This window comes from Suncus etruscus, chromosome 13 (assembly GCF_024139225.1).
Source record: "Suncus etruscus isolate mSunEtr1 chromosome 13, mSunEtr1.pri.cur, whole genome shotgun sequence".
Lineage (NCBI taxonomy): Eukaryota > Metazoa > Chordata > Mammalia > Eulipotyphla > Soricidae > Suncus > Suncus etruscus.
Window position 1 is genome coordinate 4,477,260 of NC_064860.1, and position 21,745 is coordinate 4,499,004.

At 36.1% G+C, this 21,745-nt stretch overlaps 1 protein-coding gene across 1 annotated transcript in view; it reads left to right on the forward strand.

Annotated features, from left to right (window-relative positions):
- ITPRID1 (ITPR interacting domain containing 1) overlaps positions 1-21,745 on the forward strand; it is a 100,985-nt gene that overhangs the window by 17,913 nt on the left and 61,327 nt on the right. The window contains 3 exon segments of the mRNA XM_049785975.1: positions 3,996-4,047; positions 6,516-6,602; positions 10,343-10,545. Coding sequence (XP_049641932.1) covers positions 3,996-4,047; positions 6,516-6,602; positions 10,343-10,545 — 342 coding nt within the window.

Below are 21,745 nucleotides of genomic sequence, written 5' to 3' on the forward strand. Positions count from 1 at the left end.
TGAGTCTAAGCCAAGGCGGAAAATGCAGCAGCCACTGGTAAATTTCAAAAATAAAAATATACACCCAATTTTAAGAAAAATGAAAGACATTCTTGCAATAATAATTTTCAGACACAAAAGAGAAAAGAGCTGGAAGTTCCAGCTCACCTCAGGAAGCTCACCACAAAGAGTGATGAGTTTAGTTAGAGAAATAACTACATTTTGAACTGTCCTAATAATGAGAATGTATGAGGGAAATGGAGAGCCTGTTTAGAGTACAGGCGGGGGTCGGGTTGGGAGGAGGAAGACTTAGGACATTGGTGATGGGAATGTTGCACTGGTGATGGGTGGTGTTCTTTACATGACTGAAACCCAAACACAATCATGTATGTAATCGAGGTGTTTAAATAAAATAAATATATACACCCAAGACAATTACAATAACCAAGGAATCAGTAAATAAATAAATAAATGAATAATTACATTTACAATGCATGCTTGTTTGATATATTGTATGCCATTAACATAACACATTAACCCATAGTATTCAATGGCAACTTTAATAAAGTGAATAAGCCATTTAAGACAATAAAGCATTGTAAATAAATGATTAAAAATCCTGGATCCTTATACTCCAAAACCCCTGGTTATAAGGATTCAGGATATATAAACATTTATTTACACAACTTGATTGCCTTAAATGGGTTTTTCTCTAAATTAAGTGTGCCATTGAATATTGTGGGTTAAATAGTTCAGTGGCCTCCAGTTCAGTTCAGCCACCTACCTCTTCTGCTCAGCAACTGAGCTGAAGGACTGCCCCCTCCAACAGATAGCAGAAGACAACTGAAGACTATGTGCATTTGATTTGGTGCGCACACATAGAATCAGAAAACCTGCATGACCCGAGTATAAGCCAAAAACCTTGGCTTATACTCGAGTATATAGGTACATATAGACAGTGAATTAGGGCAATTCCCACCACGACTGTGGTCTCCCTCCACTACTATACCCAGCATGCAAGCCATACCTCCACCTTCAATTCCCTGGACTGCTAGTATAACGGGTCCCTTTTGCAGATAGCTTGTTATAGTTTGGGTCTCTTGATTTTATTGCTGCTGACTTTTGGATTGGGTATTTAGGACTGATCAATTTTTATTTTCACTCAATGCTCACAAGGCTGCTTTGTTCTGGTACCATCTACTTTTCTTTCCCTCGATTTGTAAGAAGACATAGAAATATGAGACGGAGGGCTAGAGTGGCAGCAAGCATAATGGCATGTGCCTTGTATGTGGTGAATGCAGTTAGAGAAATAACTTCACTAGCAACTACCATGATAAGGTTAATGAGTCAGAGAAGCAGAATGCCTCTCTCAAATACAGGCAGGGGGTGGGGAAGATGGGGACGGGGGCATTGATAGTGGGAATGTTGCACTGGTGAAAGGGGATGTTCTTTGTATGAGTAAAACCAGACTACAATCATGTTTATAAATCACTGTGTTTAAATATATTATATAAAAATAAATAGATATTTTTAAAAAGAAGAGAAAAATAAAGAAAATAAATTATGCACAATTATTAAGGAAGTGAGGAATTGAGGATAGTCTAGCAGGTAGGGCTTTCTGTGGTGTATACAGAAATATCTTCAAGGGCCTTACCTTTGAATGGGATCCCTCAAACTCTGTGTTACCAGAAATTAGATGAAATCCAGGGCATCCAGGTAGGCGTGAATGCCCCATTATAATATTCTCTGTGTATAGTTTTTACTCTCATCAAAGACAACAGACTAACATGCCTGTAGGAGCTTGAAAATAAACATTCGGATTCAACCAGGCTTGTTGGCCAAAGCAGTGTTTGCACATCACCTTCAAGAGACCAAGCCTGCTACTGATAATGCCTCTTCTTAGTTTCAAAGGAAGTTTCTTAATCCAATTGTTGTTAACCACTGGAATATCAGTGAGCCTTTTGGTTCCAGATAACTATTGAAAATAGAAGAACACAGCAAATACTACTTCAATAAGATTTTAAATTCTAAGAAATTAACTTTACAATTCAGAAATACATATAAAACCAAAGAAAATCTCCAATGGGCAAGAAAAAATAGCTCCACATTGTACTGAGCAAGACTATGAAATGCCTAGATGTAAGCTGAAAAGTCTATCTATTTCCTGTCCTCTATTTCAGAGGACAGGAGTGAACAAAGATCATAGTGAACATTATTTGTTGCACCCAGAGTGATGGATCCTAAGAGGAAAAGTGGAAAGCAACAAAAATCCAGGAAATATTTTATAACTTGTACCACATGGACAGAAAGATATCACAATGGTTAGGGACATAAAAACAGCATCCAAGCCTGGTTCCCTCTCTGGCACCTCATGGCCCTCTACATAGCAATGGGTCCAGAGATCTCCAAAGCAACACATCTGTTGCATTCAGCCATCTAATCCAGTTGGTCAAGTATACAGGAAGTAATTCCTAGAGGCCCTGAACTGGGGAAGTGGGGGTGTGGGTCAAAATAATATTCAATTGCTACAATTTTTAAAATAAAATTTGACCTATAAGTTAAAAAGTATTTGTTTAATGGCAAATTAGGACACTTTCCTTACATGTGGTCTACATGGGCCTGATCTCTGGCACCCCATATGGTTCCCTCAGAACTTTCAGGAGTGCTCCCTGAGTGCAGGACCAGAAGTAAGCCCTAACTGATCCCCCCAAACCTTCCCAAAATTGCTTTATTTATTCTGACACTATTCTCCAAAATTTAGACTTGGTAGTGGTGAAGTCTTTGAGTTGAATTGTAATGCGTAGAACAAAAACATTTATGCCGTTTCATTTGACGGTTTTGTTTTGTTTTAGTAACTATAGCTAGTGATGCTCTTGACTCACCTTTGCATCTGTTGGTGCCTCTTTGGCTCCATTTACCCCAGAAGAGAGAGTATAAGGAGCCTAACATAGGGTTCAAGAGCAGTATCTGTATAATAGTGAAGATGGGGACAAAGACCGCCTCTTTTCTACCTGTCAGTAATGGTCTGACCTTCCAAAGACTATAAGATTAAAGTCAAGAAATCCTTGCCTTTTGGGGTTCCCCAATCTATATTGCCATCATACTGGAAACAATCTAATGTCAGTAATATGGTCTTAGCTCTTGACCATTCAAAATGGTTTTTGCACAATCTCAAGTAAGCATGGGCTTTGCTTTTCATGAGAAAATATTACAAAATATCCTTTGATCTAATCAGACTAACACTGTGTTTCATCCACACAATGGACACTTCCTTTTTGTTTTATTTATTTTCTTTCTTTTTTGGGGGGCACACCTGTTGATGTTTAGCGGCTACTTCTGACTATGTGCTCAGAAATCGCTCCTGGTTTGGGGGACCATATGGAACGCCAGGGGATCAAACCGCTGTCCATCCTAGGTTATCACATGCAAGGCAGACACCCCATTGATTGTGCCACTGCTCCAGCTTCCCTTTTTATTTTTTTTTTAATTTTTCCTTTTGGTTTTTGAGCCACACCTGGAAAAGCTCAGGGTTTACTACTGGAACTGTGCTCAGAAATCGCTCCTGGCAGGTTTGGGGGACCATATGAAATGTCGGGGGTCAAACCTGGGTCAGTCCTGGGTCATCTGCATGCAAGGCAAACACCCTTCCCACGAAGGACACTTCTTTTGTGATAGCATCTCTTTTTTATTCAACCAGTACTCTCCTTTCTTATAAAACCTGAGACAAATACTACTCTCTTTATTAAGTCCTTTCTGCCTACTTCACTTTCCATTGATTTTCCTCCTCACTGAGCAAGTACTGTATTTCTTCAAGTGATTGTCATACAATTTAGCTAATGATTACATTCTGCCTTGTACCTCATGCCTATAAAATTTCAGAATGTAAATAGATTCCATGTGAGCTCATTGATGGATAAGAAATTCTTCTATGAGAAAGGGAATTGAATTTACCACCTCTAACCACCTCTTCCCTTTTCTCGTGGTCTCTAACTACCTCCCTCCTTTTCTTGTTGTAGCTCCTTTGCATGAACAAGGAATGGTTCATATGACTGTGAAAGACTATGTGAGGTAGGTAGTAGAAGCAATGCTATATGTCATATATTTCATAAATAAAATGTAATAAAACATCCTACACATATATATATTTCATAAATAAAATGAAAGTAATCATACTATCTTGAAATTTTTGTTTTGTTTTGTTTGGGTTCCACACCTAAGTTGCGTAAGGCTTACTCCTGACTCTTCAGTCAAGAATCACTCGTGACAGAGCTCACAGGACCATATGGAATACCAGGGATAAAATTTGGGTCGGCTAAATGGAAGAGTCATTCCCTAACTGCCATACTATCTCTCTAGTCCCGTATCTTGAAATCTTATTCCTGGCTTATCCACAGTGCTTGGAATGTTTTACTAATCTTGAAAAAATTTGATGCTCTCCAAAAATAAAGGAGTGAGCAAATAAACTAACAAATGATGATTTGAAGAGGGGGATTTATTAAAACATATTTATAAAGGAAATGCATATAGAATATGCATGTAATTTTACTTTTAATATAACTTTTATAATATAGTTCAATGGCTAATAAGCACCTATTCATAAATTAGTTTTATTAATGTTTTAAGTGGCTGATATCATTTAACAGAATGTTATTCAATGAGCAATAACATATACAATTTCTATGTTGGATAAAAAGTGGTAAGAGCCCATTCATATGAGGATAGACTGTATTTTCAATATTTCCCAAGAGCATTATAACTATCATTTGATAACTTAATAGTATTGCAGGATGAATCAGAGCATTTAAGGTAGGGCTCCAAAATCTGTGGGCATATTTTTCAATCCATTCATATCTGAAACACACTCTAGTTTAAAAACTAATACATGACATATGAACTCTTTGAGGGCAGAAATAATCTGCTTCCTGGGGCTAAAGCCATATTATAATAGGTAGGACCTTTCCATGTACCCAATAGACTGAGGTTCAATTCTCACCACCCCATAGTGTTCCCTGAGCACCACAGGGGTAATTCTGCAGAGCAGAATCAGGAGTAAAACCTGAGCTTCACTAGAAGTGTCTCCAAAAATAAAAACTCCTCTCTGTGATTCAGCCATCCTTGAATTTTTAGAATTCCAACTCTTAAAAATTATATATTAATACAGTATGCCCCAGAGTCTTGTCAACTTATATACAAAAATATTGATAGATTTTATCTCTTAAATGATTAGTTGTTTGTGCTAATTATAGAATCATAAAGCCATGAGGGAAATCACTACGGCTGCTTTTCTTATGTCAAAGAATAAAATGAATGAGAGCTAAGATTAAGATTTATGTATTTTAGTACAAACCAGGCATGCTTGTGAAGTCTCCTGAATCTAATAAGGCCATAACTGTTTCTGGGTACATACTACAGTTTTTCTGTTGAATATTACAAAATAAATTATAACATTCAAGTTCAAAGTGACAGAAATACAAGCAGACTGAACAGGAGCTGAGGTAAAGCAACAAGAAAGAGTGTATCTTTTCTATTTTGAAGTCAAGATCAATGTTCTGTCAAATAAAGAGTCTTTTTATGCAGATATCTGCACCCTCTGCCCTAAAGAAGATGAAAAAGTTGTTAAACAAAGTTAAACAAAGTCTAGGCCTGGGCCTGTATTGATAGTTCCAGTAGGACACTTACCTTGCATGTGGCCACCAAGTTCCATCTCAGGCACATTGCATTTTCACCTGGTGCCCCATTTGGAATGACTACTGAGCACAGAACCAAGAGTAAGCTCTGAACACTGCAGGATAGGGCCCCAAAAGAGAGAAACAAAAAGCCAAAGAGGAGACAGTATCCAGTTATCTTTATTAAATACTTTGGAAAATAGGAAAAATTTCTCAGACCTACTTAAAAATATTGGTCTCTGGTCTTGGTTCATATGGGATGTATCTATGGCAGTCCTGAACTATATAAAGTGGATCATATTATAAGAGTTTCTTTCTGTTTAAAAGCACTTTCAAATCACATGCAACAGAGGTTTATTTGAACAAAGTGACATTCATCTCCTTTGCAGTAGAAAATAGTGTGCTCCTATTCAATATGGATGCTCCAGGAGCCCCGGAGATAGCATTTAGAGATTGCTAAACATGCGATATGAAATCTTCCACCATTAGGAGAATTTATGTGGAGTTGTTTCAGTGACTGCTCACTGTCCCTCCTTTTGCCACATCATTTTATTTTACCCTGAAAGTTGGTGCCCAGCTAAACTGTATTCCTGAAAGGTTCCCCAATGATTTTCCATCTGTCAAAAGTGAGACATTCTGTTACCTACATAATGCGCACTAGTGGGGTACCTAACACTTAAATTCTCACACTTTCCGTAACATTCGACAGAAGGAAAAGAGAAGTAGTTCCTCTGGTAGTCTCTTTTTCAAAGGTTGTGGTTTAGGAGAAATGAAAAGAAGATGCAAATGTTTGCTTTGAAAAGGAATGAGTCACAGGACTAATACAGAAATCAATACATCTCATCACTGGTATTTTTCTCCTAATCCTAGGTCTCTGCATCAGTTTTCAGAAACCCCCACCCTATCCAGAGGGACCAGTTTCAACTCTTGCCACTCTACCGCAAGTATACCACAAAGGTATGTGCACTCCAGTCTTGTTATCTAGAGAAATCATTTTGTGCAACAGTGGATTCCATGAAATTACAAATAGACACTTGAGAAATACTTGTAGAATAAATGAATGAAAAAATGAATAAATGATTTCTAGACTCCAGCTCACAAGAATAATGTGAAAGAACCAGTAAGGTTGAAACAAATAACCAAATAATACCTATGGCCATTTCCATTGTACAGAATTGTTTATAGCAATAAAAGGAATAGGTAAAGTGTTATATATACATACTAGCTCTTAGTAATATTCAAGTCATATGTTTAAAGAAAAGGGGCAAGAAAAATACATGCAGTGTGATGCTATTTATAACATAACAGATACTAATTTCAGTATATATGTAACTATACAGAAAATATCCTTGAGCATACATGTCAGTTTAGCTGGCATGGGAAGAGAATTATAAAGATTCTGAGGAAGAAAGAGAAGAGCACAGATTTTTATGTTTTCTTGCATAATTAAATAAAAATTAAAATTGATACTGAAATATTTCATGTCAGATCAAATATATTTGGATCTGAGACTGTGAACCTTTAGAAGATAGGTGATATCTTTGTTTTGTTTATGTCACCACATTGTAGGATAGAGATGAAATTTTCCTCTTTCCCTCTGGGTTCTTCTCCAGCTGGTAGAGTCATTACATGAAAATATAATAGATGAGTAGAGTAAAGAACAAATATAATTACATATGTAGGGAGAATATACATGTAGATTCTAGCAAATGGAATAAAATAGAGATATGTAAAGGAACTTGCGGTTTCCAGGTCTGAGGAATGGAGAACTCATGATAAGAAAAGGGTATGAGTCATAAGCAGATGTTCTATAATTTAGAATTCTATAAGCTTTTCCTGCTGTGTAGACAGGTTCCTTTAGTATATTGTTTTTATAAAAGTCCTATATCTTGGGGCCGGAGAGATAGCATGGAGGTAAGGCCTTGCACGCAGGAGGATGAAAGTTCAAATGCCGGCATCCCATATGGTCTCCCGAGCCTGCCAGGAACGATTTCTGAGCACAGAGCCCGGAGTAATCCCTGAACGCTGCCGGGTGTGACTCAAAAACAGAACAAAACAAAAAGTCCTAACTCTTAGCAATACTCTTGAATCTAAATTCTTGAAAACAATTATTTATTTTTTATCAAGGCACTGTGACTTACAAAGTTATTCATAGCTGAACTTAAGTAATGCAATGTTCAGATTACCAATCTCATCTTCAATGTCAACTCCCCACATCAATGTCCCAAGTTTCTCTCCTATCCCCTAGCTTGTATCCTTGACAGGCACATTTTTAAGATTAGTTATAGTTTGGATTTTATGTTTTCACTTTTTCTAGCTCTGTGGTATTTAGATATCTCATAGTTTTATATACTAATGTGCCCAAGGTCCCTGCCCACTGCTCCTGGTTTTTTTTTCTGTTCACCTTATCTTATTTCTCCTTTTTGGTTTCTTTCCTTCCCAATCCTTCTCATTTTTATAATCTAAGGACTAGAGTAATTCAGGAAATCCCCCTTTGGGGGGAATTTTTTGTTTGTTTTGTTATTGTATATACCACAGATATGTGAGGTCATCTGATATTTGTCTTTCTATTGATCTCCTATGTTCAAGATGATATCCCCATTTCCATCCAAGTTGCAGTGAATTTCATCCTTCTTACAGCTATATAGTATTCCAGTGTGCATGTGTGTGTGTGTGTGTGTGTGTGTGTGTGTGTGTGTGTGTGTGTGTGTGTGTACATTTCCAATCTTTGGATGCCTAGGATGATTCCATGGCCTACCTATTGTGTTAAGTGCTGCAATGAATAATAGTGTGTGAATTTACTTTCTCCTAGTTGTCAGTTAAGGAGGCATAGGAGTTTCTCGTGAGCCTTTGGAACTGCAAGTGAACTCAAGTAGAAAAACCCACATGCTAAAATGGTACATCTTTATGAGATATGCTTTGGATATCTTGAGTGAAGCAATCTTTGGGTGAACCAATCTTCTCTAGCAGAATGTGTCAAAATAGGGACCAGAGCAGCACTATAGCATGAGAGTGTTTGTATTGCATGTGGCCAACATGGTACCTTGCATCCCTGATGGTCCTCAAAGCTAGTCTTGAGTGATTCCTGGATTAAGAGATGAAATCAGCCCTAAGCACTAGCAAATGTGCCCTCCTCAAAAAAATACAAAAAACAAACAAAAGAATATGACAATATGTTTAATAAATATTTGCATAAATGAGAATGCTTTTTTTAAGATATGTTTTTTAAGTAACATGATCATAGTTGGGTTACAGTCACAGAACAACCCCCTTCACCAGTGTAACATTACCCCCTCCCCTTCCCATCCCCTGCCTGTATTCCAGACAGGCAGAGAATACTTTTTTAATGAATATGTAAGATAACATTAAAATGTCAAGCATAGCTTGCATATTTTACAAGAATTATTTTCTCCTAAAAACCTCAGTTATTAAAGTATCAAGTCATTGACAACTCCGCAACTGCAGTCTATTGATTTAAGATATCAAATGAAATCATTGAAAACAAATAAGAAGGTTTCTTAGCTTATTTACTGATAGATCAGGAGACAAAATGCCAAATCCCTAGTTCACACTAAAGAACATAAATGTGATGGTTTGCAGTCTTCCCAGTGTGGCTAGATATGGACACGATACTGTAAATGTAATGTAAATGAACAGATGAAAGAATTGTAATAAAACCAAATTAAATGATGGAGTAATGAGATCAAATTAGTAAAGGTGTTTAGGATTATATGTAAAGGAAAACAAAAATCTCAGCAACTGAGTCAAATAAACATAAGAAAATCTCCAAAGTTATTCTGATAGCCTTAAGAGTTCCAAAAGATCCATATCAGTTACCAAAGAGTCAATTAATGAGTGAAATGCATTGCTCTATGTAAATACAGTTTCCAGATAGCTGATATGTAACAACACCAAAGCAAAATAAGCCCATTTGATGAAAGCACTTCTTGTATTTCTGCCAAATCTCACCCCAGCATTGAAAAATAGAAAAACAGGGGCCGGTGCAGTGGTGCTAGAGGTAAGGTGTCTGCGTTGTAAGCGCTAGCCAAGGAAGGACCACAGTTGGATATCCCAGTGTCCCATATGGTCCCCTCCCCCAAGCCAGGGGCAATTTCTGAGCATTTAGCCAGGAGTAACTCCTGAGCATCAAATGGGTGTGGCCCCCCCCCCAAAAAAAAAAAAGAAAAATAGAAAACAAATTTTAATTTTTCTAATGGACTTTGCATCACTATTCGTACATGTCATAATTTTGTCTGAATTTTGTATTGTACGCAACAAATATGCAGACCTCAGATGCCACAGTTTGACATCCTCAAAATATGCTTTAAATATGTTATTTTTTTTTGCCTGTTTCATTCCTTGATATCAATATCTATTTCTTTGTGGCTGTGAGTACATTACCACTGACCTCTGTTCCACAATCTCCTGGCCCATATAATTAAACATTTACTTGGAAAGTCCAGTAAGTAAATCCATTAGAATTTCAGGTAAACTATAAGCAAGCAATCTCTGAGTAGAAATGATTGACTGGTCTTTAAGTATCTATGAGTTTAATAACAATGCCATTTGCTTGCTTAGTCCGAGTCTTCTTCTACTCAAGTTATGAAGAAAAGTGGACATTTGAGTGGAGGACTGGAAAAATAAATGAATATTTTTTAAGTAAACCTAAACTGAAAAAAAAATCATTTTTATCACAGCATTCCTGAACTTCTGGAATTTTGGGAAAAAGATCCAGTGGAGCTTCTTTTAGATCTGGGATTTGGTTCCAATGAGCCAGATATCTGCACCCAAGTCCCAGCCAGATTCCTGGATTATAATTCAGCAGCCAGAGGAATCAACGTCAATGTTTTTCTAGAAGCTCAAAAGCAGCGAAAGGATGTTGAGAATCCTAACATATATGGTAAGTGAGGACCTTATTTATTCAAAAAAAATTTTTTTTGGTGATGGTATTCTGAAACTTTATTCAAAGTACTTAGCTAAAATTGTTACAGATCCCATGGAAGAATCTTAGGATTTGGGGCTATTTTTTGTTTCATTTTTAAATTTTTGTGCCAAAATTACATTGCTAAAATTACAACTTTATGGCCATCTAATAAGTAAATAAAGAAAATACTCTATCAGCAATGGAGCAAACATTACTATGTCATTCATTTTGATAGCAGAACCATAAAAGTAAAAAAAATCTTTGCTCATATAAGTAGGAAGTATGTTTCTTTATTTTTATTTAAAAAGGCACCATGATTACAAGCATAATTGTAATCAGGTTTCAGTCATAAACAGAACACCCCCCTTCAATAGTACAACATTCCCATCACCAATGTCCCCCTTTTCAACCCCAGCCTGTATTCAAGACATGCATTATACTTCTCTCACACATTAAAATTGTCATGATAATTGTTAGTGTAGTTATTTCCATAATTGCACTCAACACTCTTTGTGGTGAGCTTCATCGTGAACCAATTCTTCCAGCCCTCATCTCTATTGATTCTGGGCATTATAACAATAATGTCCTTAATTTTTCTTAAAATCCATAGATGAGCAAAACTATTCTGTGTCTCTCTCTTCCTCTGACTTATTTCACACAGCATAATAGATTCCATGTACATCCACGTATAGGAAAATTTCATGACTTCATCTCTCCTGACTGCTGCATAATATTTTATTGTGTATATATGCCACAGTTTCTTTAGCTATTCATCTGTTGAAGGGCATCTTGGTTGTTTCCAGAGTCTGACTATTGTAAATAGTGCTGCAATGAATACAGGTGTGAGGAAGGGATTTTTGTATTGTATTTTTGTGTCCCTAAGGTATATCCCTAGGAGTGGTATAGCTGGCTTATATGGGAGCTCAATTTCTAGCTTTTTGAGGAATCTCCATATTGTTTTCCATGAAGGATTGACTAGACAGTATTCCCTTCAGCAGTGATAAGAGTTCCTTTCTCTCCACATCCTCGCCAACATTGATCTTTTTCTTATAAAGTTTGCCAGTCTCTATAGTGTGAGATGGTACCTCGTTGTTGTTTTGATTTGATTTCCCTGATGATGAGTGATGTGGAACATTTTTTTCATGTGATTTTTGGCCATTTGTATTTTTCTTTGAGAAAGTGTCTGTTCATTTCTTCTCCCCATTTTTTGATGTGGTTAGATGTCTTTCTTGTTAAGTTATGTCAGTACTTTGTATGATTTCAGTATTAGCCCCTTTTCTGATAGGCATTGGATGAATAGTTTCTCCCATTCTGTGGGTGGCTTTTGTATCCTAGACTCTATTTCCTTTGAGGTGCAGAAACTTCTTAGCAAAATATATTACCATATATTTAACTCTGCTTCCAATTGTTTGGAGAGTGCTGTTTCCTCCTTGAAGATGCCTTTAGTCTCAATGTCATGGAGTGCTTTATCTACGTGTTGTTCTATATACTTATGGTTTCAGGCCTAATATCAAGGTCTTTCCATTTGGATTTGATTTTTGTGCATGGTGTTAGATGGGGGGGATCTGAATTCACTTTTTTTTTTTTGCAAATGGCTAACCAGTTGTGCAAACACCACTTGTTGAAGAGGATTTCCTTGCTCCATTTTGAATTTCTTGTTCCTTTATCAAAGATTAGTTGATTGTATGTCTAGGGAACATTCTTTGAATACTCGTCTATTCCACTGATCTGAGGATCTGATTTTAAATTTAAAATTTAAATTTTAAATCTATTGCTTTGTAATTCAATTCAAAATTGGGGAAAGTAATGCCTCCCATATTTCTCTTCCCAAGGATTGCTTTAGCTATTTTTGGGTGTTTATTGTTCCATATGAATTTCAGGAGTGTTTGATCCACTTTTAAATAATTTCATGAGTATCTTTAGAGATTGCAGTAAATCTGTACAATGCTCATTCAAATTTCTGTCTGCCAGCGAGCTGGGGGTGGGGAATGCTCAACATTTGGAGGGATTTGCTGGGGGATAGAAATCAAACCTTCAGTACAACTAACAGAAAATTTTCCATGGATCATACTAGAAAAGTTTCCCTGGGTCATTCTTTTGGCCACTGTCAATGATTGTGTATGTTTAAGGCAAAAGGTATCCACTTCATGTTATCCTTACTCAGGACAACATTATCTGAAATATCCTGTGAAAATACAAGCAACAAACTAAGTTGGTTTTCAAATCCCTCTGCTCAGAATTTATACCTATCAGTTCTGCTCATATTTCTCTCACCAAAATGCCATGTCATGCCATTTAACTTAAAAGAAATCAGAATGTGCTTCCTACCACATTCTAAACAGTAGAAAGAGAGTTGGTAATTCTGGTTTACATTAATAGGCCAATGCCAGGATACGAAGAATGTAGAATCTGGCAAGGCTTATCATAAAAGGCGGAACGTTTATCTCCTCAATTATGAGACTTAGAACTTCTTCACTCAAGATATATATGTATGCAAACATATATAAGTGGTAGTTATTAATTGGGTATGTCTCCATATTGGTCACTTAATTCTGCTTAAAACTTTTCATTTTCTCGCATGCTGCTATTTCTTACCATACTGGTTGTCAACATACATTTTTTTTCTCTAGTATTTTACTAAGGTTGTTTTGGGGAGTATGTTTATCGAGCACAAATTGAGCATTTAGGGTTTAGGATTTAGAGTAAAGATGATTTTTCAGATAACCAGATTTTGTTACTTTAAGTTATGCTAAACATGTAGAGATGTTCTGTCTCTAGGAGGGATGTTTTCAAAAATCACCTAAATGCAGAAGCATCTTAGAGGAGCTTTGAGGAAAATATTTTTGTGTTAAAGGTTGTAAATATCATGACATGGGGAAATGCAAAAATCCCATTATTTTGATGATGTGTTCTTTTAAGTTAAAAAAAAAAACTTTGACAGAAATATCAAATGAAAGGTAATGTTTTTTCCTCCCAAACAAATAATCTGTAATAGAGACTTCACTTAGATTTTTCATTTTACTTTGTTCCTCTTTTCATGTGGGTTAAAGGAATCTAAAATAGTTTAGCAATTAGATCATTTCAAAAAAATGTGAAAATATAACTTTTTAAATTGCTTTATTTAAGCACTGTGATTACAAAATTGTTCATTGTAGAGTTTCAGTTGTAAAATGTACGCCATTCTTCACCAGTACACGCTTCCTGGTTACTGATGTTTCCTGTTACCCTCCCCCCACCCTCCCGACTGTCTCTGGGGAAGTCAACTTGTTTTTCTTCCTCTCTGTCTCTTTCTTTGTTGACACTGTGATTTGCACTATTGTTAAGACGGGGTGCCTTACATGTCATTTTTTTCCCCTTTCAATAACGAGCTTTTGTACAGAGTAATCAGTTCCAACTATCATTGCACTTCTCTAATCTAACTGCATTTAACACTCTGTACCAAGCTTTCTACCCTAGGCTGGACCTCTATTGTCTCAGGACATTATTATTATACTCTCTTGTTTTTGTTATACCCTATAAAAAAGTGAGATTATTCTATTTCTTTCCCTTTCCCTCTGACTCATTTCTCTCAGCATAATAATCTCCATATTGATCCATGTATAGGAAAATTTCATAGCCATGAAATTTTCCTATACATGGATGTACATGGAATCTATCATGCTGAGAGAAATAAGTCAGAGGGACAGAGAGAGATGCAGAATAGTCTCACTCATCTATGGGTTTTAAGAAAAATAAAAGTCATTTTTGCAACAATCCTTAGAGACAATGAGAGGAGAGCTGGAACTTCCAGCTCACTTTATGGAGCGCACCACAAAGAGTGGTGAGTGCAGTTATAGAAATAACTACACTGAGAACTACCATAACCATGTGAATGAATGAAGGAACTGGAAAGCCTGTCTAGAGTACAGGTGGGGGTGGGGTGGGATGGAGGGAGATTTGGGACATTGATGGTGGGAATCTTGCACTGGTGAAGGGGGCTGTTCTTTTCATGACTGAAACCTAATCACAATCATATTTGTAATCAAGATGCTTAAATAAAGATATTATAAAAAAAATAAAGAAAATTTCATGACTTAATATTTTCTAATGGCTGCATAGTATTCCACTGTGTAGATATAACACAGTTTCTTTAGCCACTCATCTGTATTTGGGCACCTGGGCTGTTTCTAAATTCTATTTTTTTGAAGGGGTTTGGGTTTTGGGCCACACGGGGAGATGCTCAGGGGTTACTCTTGGCTATGCATGCAGAAATTGCTCCTTGCTTGGATGACCATATGAGACACTGGGGAATCAAAGGGCAGTACCTCTTAGGTTAGCAAGTGCAAGGCAGACACCCTACTGCTTGCGACATTGCTCCAGCATCTGTTTCTAGATTCTTGCTATTGTAAATAGTGCTGCAATGAATACAGGAGTACAAAGGACATTTTTATACAGATATTCCTCGCTTAATGACCAAGTTACGTTTGGTCGTTTAGCGAATTGGTCTTTAAGTGAGGAACTGCATGTACTGAATAAGTAGTACAGTATATGCATAGTACTTGAAATACAGTAATTTGAATAAGTAGAAGAATGAGAAATGACAAACGGAAACTTCCACTTGTTTTAATTTGCATAGGTTGTGTCATCCACACACAGTACTGCAATGTATTACAGAACATAAAGTCAGTAAAGTAGGTCCATTGAAGCACCAAAAACCACAGTACTGTACTGTAGAGTGGACAAGATGGAAAAAGAATATTTAAAATAAAATAGAATAATGGTGAAGAGATGGTCGTAAGTGTGAGCGGTCACTAAACAGGTAGATCGTTAAGCGAGGAGTATCTGTATTTCTGTGTGTTTTTGTGTTCATGGAGTGTTATTGCTGGGTTATAAGAGAGCTCAATTTATAGCTTCGTGAGGAATGTCCATACTGTTTTCTACAAAGATTAGACCAATTTTGATCCTACCAGCAGTGAATAAGAGTTACTTTCTCCCAACATCCATACCAGCATGGGTTGTTCTTGTTCTTTGTGATGTGTATCAGTCTCTGTATTGTGAAATGAAAATTCATTATTGTTTTGATTTGCATCTCCCCAATGGTTAGTGATATGGACCCATTTTTAATGTGTCTTTTGGCCATCTGTATTTCTTTTTTGAGGAAATGTCTATTCATTTCTTGACTATTTATGATGTTAACTGTTTTATTCTTGCAAAGTGTCTTGCATATGTTAGATATTAATCCCTTATCTGATGGGTATTTCTCCCATTCATTGGTAGACTTTTATACTGGTAACTATTTCCTTTGAAGTTTAGAAGCTTCTCAGTTTAATGTGTATCATTTCTTTACCTTTTGGAAGAAATTAATATTCCTAGGTCATTCTTCCTCAAAGCCATGTAGAGACTCAAGTTCTTTAGTCAATCATTTATTGGGGGAGAATAATCACAATTACCAATATTTGAGAAGTGTTTACCTCACTGATCTGTGAAGCAAACATTTTCCAGATGAAGTTGACACATGGATTGTAGAAAATCCAGGAGTTGGCCCTTAGTCCTACTCTTGTTAGCTCACTCTTATCTCATCCACTGAACAATTTGCTTATTTTCACTCAAGACACAACTGATTTACAAAAACCAATAATGTCAAGTATAAAACAAGAAATAATAAAATTAGTTGATTTTACTAAAGATAAAATGAAAGTACATTTCATTTAACTGCAATATAAGAGGTTCAAATTGGGTATCTGAAAATCATTTTGTTCATTATTCACTCTACTCAAAGGCAACAAAAGATCTACTTTGGACTACTGTGTTCTCTGAATTGACTGAACCAATTAAATTGATAGGCTCTGTCTTAGTCTAAGTATAAAATTTTCAGTATTAGTTAAAGATGTGTTATTTTGTGGGTGATAGAGGTAAAAATCAGAAAGCAGCAAGATCAAAAAGGAAAATTACATTCAAAGGAACATCCTTAAGATTTATAGCAAAACTACCCAACTTAGACTCCATGTGATCAGACAGTGACCATCAAATCCTGAACCCTAAATCCCAGACATAGAACTGACACACTTTTCTGCAATAGCACCAGGAACCAAACTCCCCCTGGGAAATTATTAATACTGTTCTGGCACCAACTTGCACAGTTTTGATATGACATCCTGACAATAAGGAAATGGCAAGAACTTGATCTAAGAGCAATTTGTTCTATCTCATCACTAATGGTATAATGAAATCAGAAGACACAGCATTCTTTGATCTGTTTAAACAACCAAGATCACTAACTACAGAAGACTGACTTTGACAACCCTGACTAGGCAGAACTTATCCTGGGACCAATAAGAGAGACTCTAGCTTAGGCTTTTGCCTAGGATTTTTACAATAACCAAGATCTTTAATTCCAGAGGTCTGACTTTGACAACTGCGATTGAGCAGAATTTCTGCCACCACAATGAAAGACTCTATACTAGGCTTAGTTCTATGACATGTGTAAATACCAAGATTTCTAGTTACAGAAGCCTGATTTTATCATCCACAACTGAGCAGAAAGTTTCCTGGCACCATAAAAAGACCTTGGAGTATGAAAATGAGCATGGGTGGAGCCTGTAGTTGTTCCCATGACAGTATGCATTAAGGGCGAACAAATCTTATATCTCTTAGGCCAAGGAAATTCCTTTCTAATTTCCCCTATATTTACTGTGCCAATGCAAAATTTAAAAAAGCAGCATAAAACTTTGCCATGTCATCCCTCCCTTTTTTAATTCTTTTTCATTCTTATGGTTATTGTTTGGTTGTTGTTTTATTTTGTTGCTATTTTGTGTTTATTTTTTTGTAGTTGCTGAGTTTTTGGTTGTTGTTTTGTTATGTTTTTCTCCTTCTTTTCCCTTTCTTCTTTTAAATTGATATTTATAACCTCTCTAGACGAACTCCTCCAAGGATTTTTTCTTTTTTTATTTCAAAAAAATCATATAAATTGAATCATCTTTTTCTGCCTCATAAGTTAAGGGGGGAATGGATGGTACCAGGACCAAATAATCTTATGAATATTGAATAAAAATAAAAAATGAACAGACATAGACACCAAACCAAAGTCAACTACAACGGAATCAATACCCAGTCTACAACAAGCTATTCACAGAGGGCACTAGTTAAATTAGCATTCCGGGGGGTCAAAGGAGGGAGATAAGGGATGCATGCTGGAAACAGGAGTGGAGAGAGGACAACAATGATGGTGGAAATGCCCCTGATTCATTGTCACTATGTACCCTAAATATTACTGTTAAAGATTCATTAAAAAAAAAAGATTTACAGAAAAAATGTCACAAGATACCCTCAAAGCAAGAAGGTAGGGGTGGGATTTAGTGACAAAACTCAATGAAATGAATGTTTTACCTAAAATACCACATGCAGCCAGACTCACTTTCAGAATTGAAGGAAGTATACGTAGCTGCACAGATAAACAACAGCTTAGAAACTTTACAAAATGAAAATCAGCCTTAAAGTAAAAACTGAAAGGTCTACTTAAGACAAGACAGACCAAGAGACACACCAAGCTTATACGCAAGGATGACACGGAACCCCATGACTATCATCTCCCTTGATTTGTCAATGGAATAATTTCACCAGTTAAGAGACACAAAGTGGCAAAATGGATCAAAAACTGAATCTAATATTCTGCTGCCTACAAGAAACACATCTGAATAGTCAGAACAAACATATACTCACAAAGATTGGAGAACAAGCATCCAAGAAAACAACTCCCTTAATAAAGCTGGAGTGGCCAATTAATATCAGATGACACAAACTTTAGACTGAAAAATTATAAGGGACAAAAAGGGGCATTTCATAAAAATCAAGGGGTATATACAACAGGAAGAAGTCTCACTCCTAAACATATATAAACCCAATGAGTGACCAGAAAAATACTTAATATTATTGTTGACAAGCTGAAAGAAGACATCAATAGCAACACAATAAGACAAGACATTGTACAAGATGTCAACACCAACCTGTCATCCCTTGATAGGTCAACCATGCTGACATTCAACAAGAATATACTAGCTTTGAAAGGATAAAGGTAAAAAAGTGGCCTGGTATATTTATATAGCACTTCATCCCAAGCAAACTGTAAACATTCTTTTCCAATGCACATGAATCATTCTCCAGGATAGACCACATGCTAGACCATAAAATGTACCTCCATAAAATTCAGAGGATAGAAATTATATTGATTACCTTTTCAGATCACAGTTCACTGAAATTAGTAGTAAATTACAAAGGGACACAGAAGAAAAACTTTAAAACCTGGAAATTAAACAACTCACTATTGAACAACCAGTGAGTCAGAGATAAAATAAAAAGATTCCTGGAAACAAATTGAACAAAGACACAAATTATCAAAATTTATGGAACACAACAAAACTGGTACTAAGAGGAAAATTTCTAGATTTTTCAAGCACACATCAGGAAGAAGAGGCCTAAATAAATATCTTAATGGCACAGTTTATAAAATTAGAAAATGATCAGCAAATTGAACCAAAAAGAGCTAGGCAGAGGGAAATATCAAAGCTTAGAGCAGAAATCAATGAAATGGAAATGCAAAAAAAAAAAAAAAAGAAAATCTGAAAGATCAACAATAGCAAAAGTTGGTTTTTTGAAAAAATAAACAAGATCAATAAACCACACAAAGATTCATCGATTCTTTAAAAGAGTAAAAAAGATTGATAAAACACAGAAAGAAAGGGAGAGATAGAAACTTAATAAACCACATTAGAAATGAAAAGGGGGCTATCAATGCAGATACTACAGAGATTCAAAGGATAATCGGAGACTATTTTGAGAAAATCTGTGCCACAAAACATGAGAACCTGAAAGAAATGGATAAATTTTTGGACTCTTGTAATCTTCCATGGTTTAACCAGGTTAATTTAGCATAACTATACAGACCCATCACTATTGAGGAAATTAAAATGGTAATCAAAAGTCTCTCCCAAAACAAAACCCCAGGCCCAGATGAATTCACTAACAAATTTGTTCAAACCCCTCAAGAGAATATACTACCAATATTTTTCAGGATCTCTCAGGAAATTGAAGAAACAGAAAAACTCCCAAATAGGTTTTATGAAGCTAACATGAACCTGATACAAAAATCAGACACAGATGCTATAAAAGGGAAAACTGCAGGCCATCACTGTTTTTCTGCCCTTTAGGGCCAGCCAGATTGGTGCCAGGGAGGGAATAGGGAACCTACTTCCTTCATCCCTTTCACCAAATGCAAATGAGGCTGTTTTTCTTGGTCTTTTCCAGAATCATTCCTTCTTTCCCATCAGTTCTCATTTTCCCAAACCACACGGAAGTCACTTCAATTTATATGATAGATTTCCTGGCAGGTTGGATTTAACACTTCTTTTAACAGCCTGAGAAATCCAACACTTCTAACTACTAAATGCAAAGTTCAGTGAGGAAGCTAAAGAAAACATTTCTTCGAGGGGCTATGGAGACAAATCTTGGCAAATCTCCAAGTTCACCCAAATGACTGAATACATGTCCTCAGAGGTAAGGAAATAAAATCAAAATTTATACGTCCTTATAGATAAGGACCTAAAATCAACACTTAATGGTTTAGCAATGGAAATCAAGAAGTCACTAGCCTGAGAAATTGAGAAATTTATTGATGAACAATTCAACAACTCAAAAAAGAATTCTTTCAGAAGATGAGAGAATCCATACAAATGGAACTGAATGAACTAAAAGGTATGCTAGTAAACCATAATAGTAAAATTACACAGTTTGAGAATCATATAGACTTACTTAAAGACAAATTACAAGCCAGCTGGGATAAAGAAGTAAAATATAAAGGAGATACAAAACCCTGGGGAAAATGTAAGGTACTTAATTAAAAAAACAGAGAAATAATCTTTGAATTATAGGAATTCCAGAAAGGGAAAAATGGGAAAAGAGAAGAAAAAGTAGTGAGGGAGATAAAAGCTGAGACTTTCCCCACCCTTGGAAAAGAGGTTTCTCTACAAATCCAAGAGGTAAAACGAGTGCTAATTAAAATAGACCAGCAGAAAAACACGAAGACATTTGGTAATCCAAATGGCAAAAAACAGAGAGATAGACTATTTAAAGCAGTAAGGAAGGAAAAAACCCTCAAGTATAAGGGAAATAACATTAAGATCAAGACAGATCTTCCATTTGAAACATTTCAGGCAAGAAAAGAATGGAATGACATATTCAAGCTACTGAACGAAGGAAACTTTCAAGCTAGAGTCCACTACCCAGCAAAACTCCCATTTAAAAGGGAGGGAAGGCTAAACAACATTCTCATACAAAAAAAAAAAACTCGCAATATTTGTGCTAATCAAACCAACCCTAAATCAGCTACGCAAAGAGCAATTACACAAAACAAATCCTCAATTTTAACAAGAATTATCCTACACAATATAATGTCACAACAGCCCTTTCTGTCGATAATTTCCTTAAACGTCAATGTATTAAGCTCTTTCAGAATGGATACAGCTCTTTGGTTTGAGCAGGTGTCCAATCAACTTATCTTTATAGATATCTACAATAATCTAATGCTTTTATCCACAGAAAGTGGTGCAGAATGCACTAGAAGCATTTGAACTCCCACTACATTTCTCACTATAAATAGTTTTAATGTCTAAATTTTACTATGTCTATAATAACTTCTTTTTAAATATCTTTAATTAAACACCTTGATTACAAATATGATTGTAGTAGGGTTTCAGTCATATAAAGAACACTTCCCTTCACCAGTGCAACATTCCCATCACCGATGTCCCAAATCTCCCTCCTCCTCACCCCACCCCTACCTGTACACTAAACAGACTTTCTACTTCCTTCATTTAGTCACATTGTTATGATAGTTCTCAATGTAGTTATTTCTCTAACTGTACTCATCACTCCAGGCCTCCTTTCTTTTGTCTCTGGGAATTATTGCAAGAATGTCTTTCATTTCTCTTAAAACCCATAGATGAGTGAGACTATTCTGCATCTATTTCTCTACCTTTGGCTTATTTCATTCAGCATAATAGATTCCTTGTACATCCATGTATAGGAAAATTTCATGACTTCATCTTTCCTGACTGCTGATAATATTCCATTGTGTATATGTACCACAGTTTCTTTAGTCATTCATCTGTTGAAGGGCATCTTGGTTTTTTCCAGAATCTGGCTA